The 368-nt window shown below is 60.6% G+C and overlaps 1 protein-coding gene across 1 annotated transcript in view; it reads right to left on the reverse strand.

The window, feature by feature from the left end:
* Positions 1-29: 29 nt before the first annotated feature.
* Positions 30-368, reverse strand: part of LOC104500302 (homeobox protein Hox-B7-A-like) — a gene marked incomplete at its 3' end in the record, with an annotated part of 561 nt that continues 222 nt past the window's right edge. Inside the window, exon 2 of the mRNA XM_010143919.1 lies at positions 30-368. This exon is cut by the window's right edge and continues 11 nt beyond it. Within this exon, the coding sequence (XP_010142221.1) occupies positions 30-368 (339 nt within the window).

Here is a 368-nt window from a genome sequence, read left to right on the forward strand (position 1 = left end):
CTCCTTTCTTTAGGGAGGCTGGGGCTTACCTGTGCTCCTCATCCAGGGGTAGATACGGAAGTTACTGTCGCTTTGCAAATCTGAGTCCCTCTGGTCCGTTTTGCTGCAATTCTGCTTGGAAGCGTCTCCCGGGCACATCATGGAGAGGTTTTGCTCGAAAGGGGAACAGTGCATGTTGAAGGAGCCGGGCTCCAGGCCGTAACCGGAGGAGTACATGCTGGGGGGCTGGGGGTGCACGGCGCTGCCACTGGAGTAGAGCCCGGGCATGGAGGCGGCGAAGGGAGGCGTGGATCCGGCCCCATACCCCGCTCGCTGGGGGTTGGAGGCGAAAGCGCAAGAAGTTTGCTCGGGAAAGACTCCGGATGGGA

The sequence above is a fragment of the Buceros rhinoceros genome, unplaced genomic scaffold (assembly GCF_000710305.1).
Source record: "Buceros rhinoceros silvestris isolate BGI_N320 unplaced genomic scaffold, ASM71030v1 scaffold44759, whole genome shotgun sequence".
NCBI lineage: Eukaryota > Metazoa > Chordata > Aves > Bucerotiformes > Bucerotidae > Buceros > Buceros rhinoceros.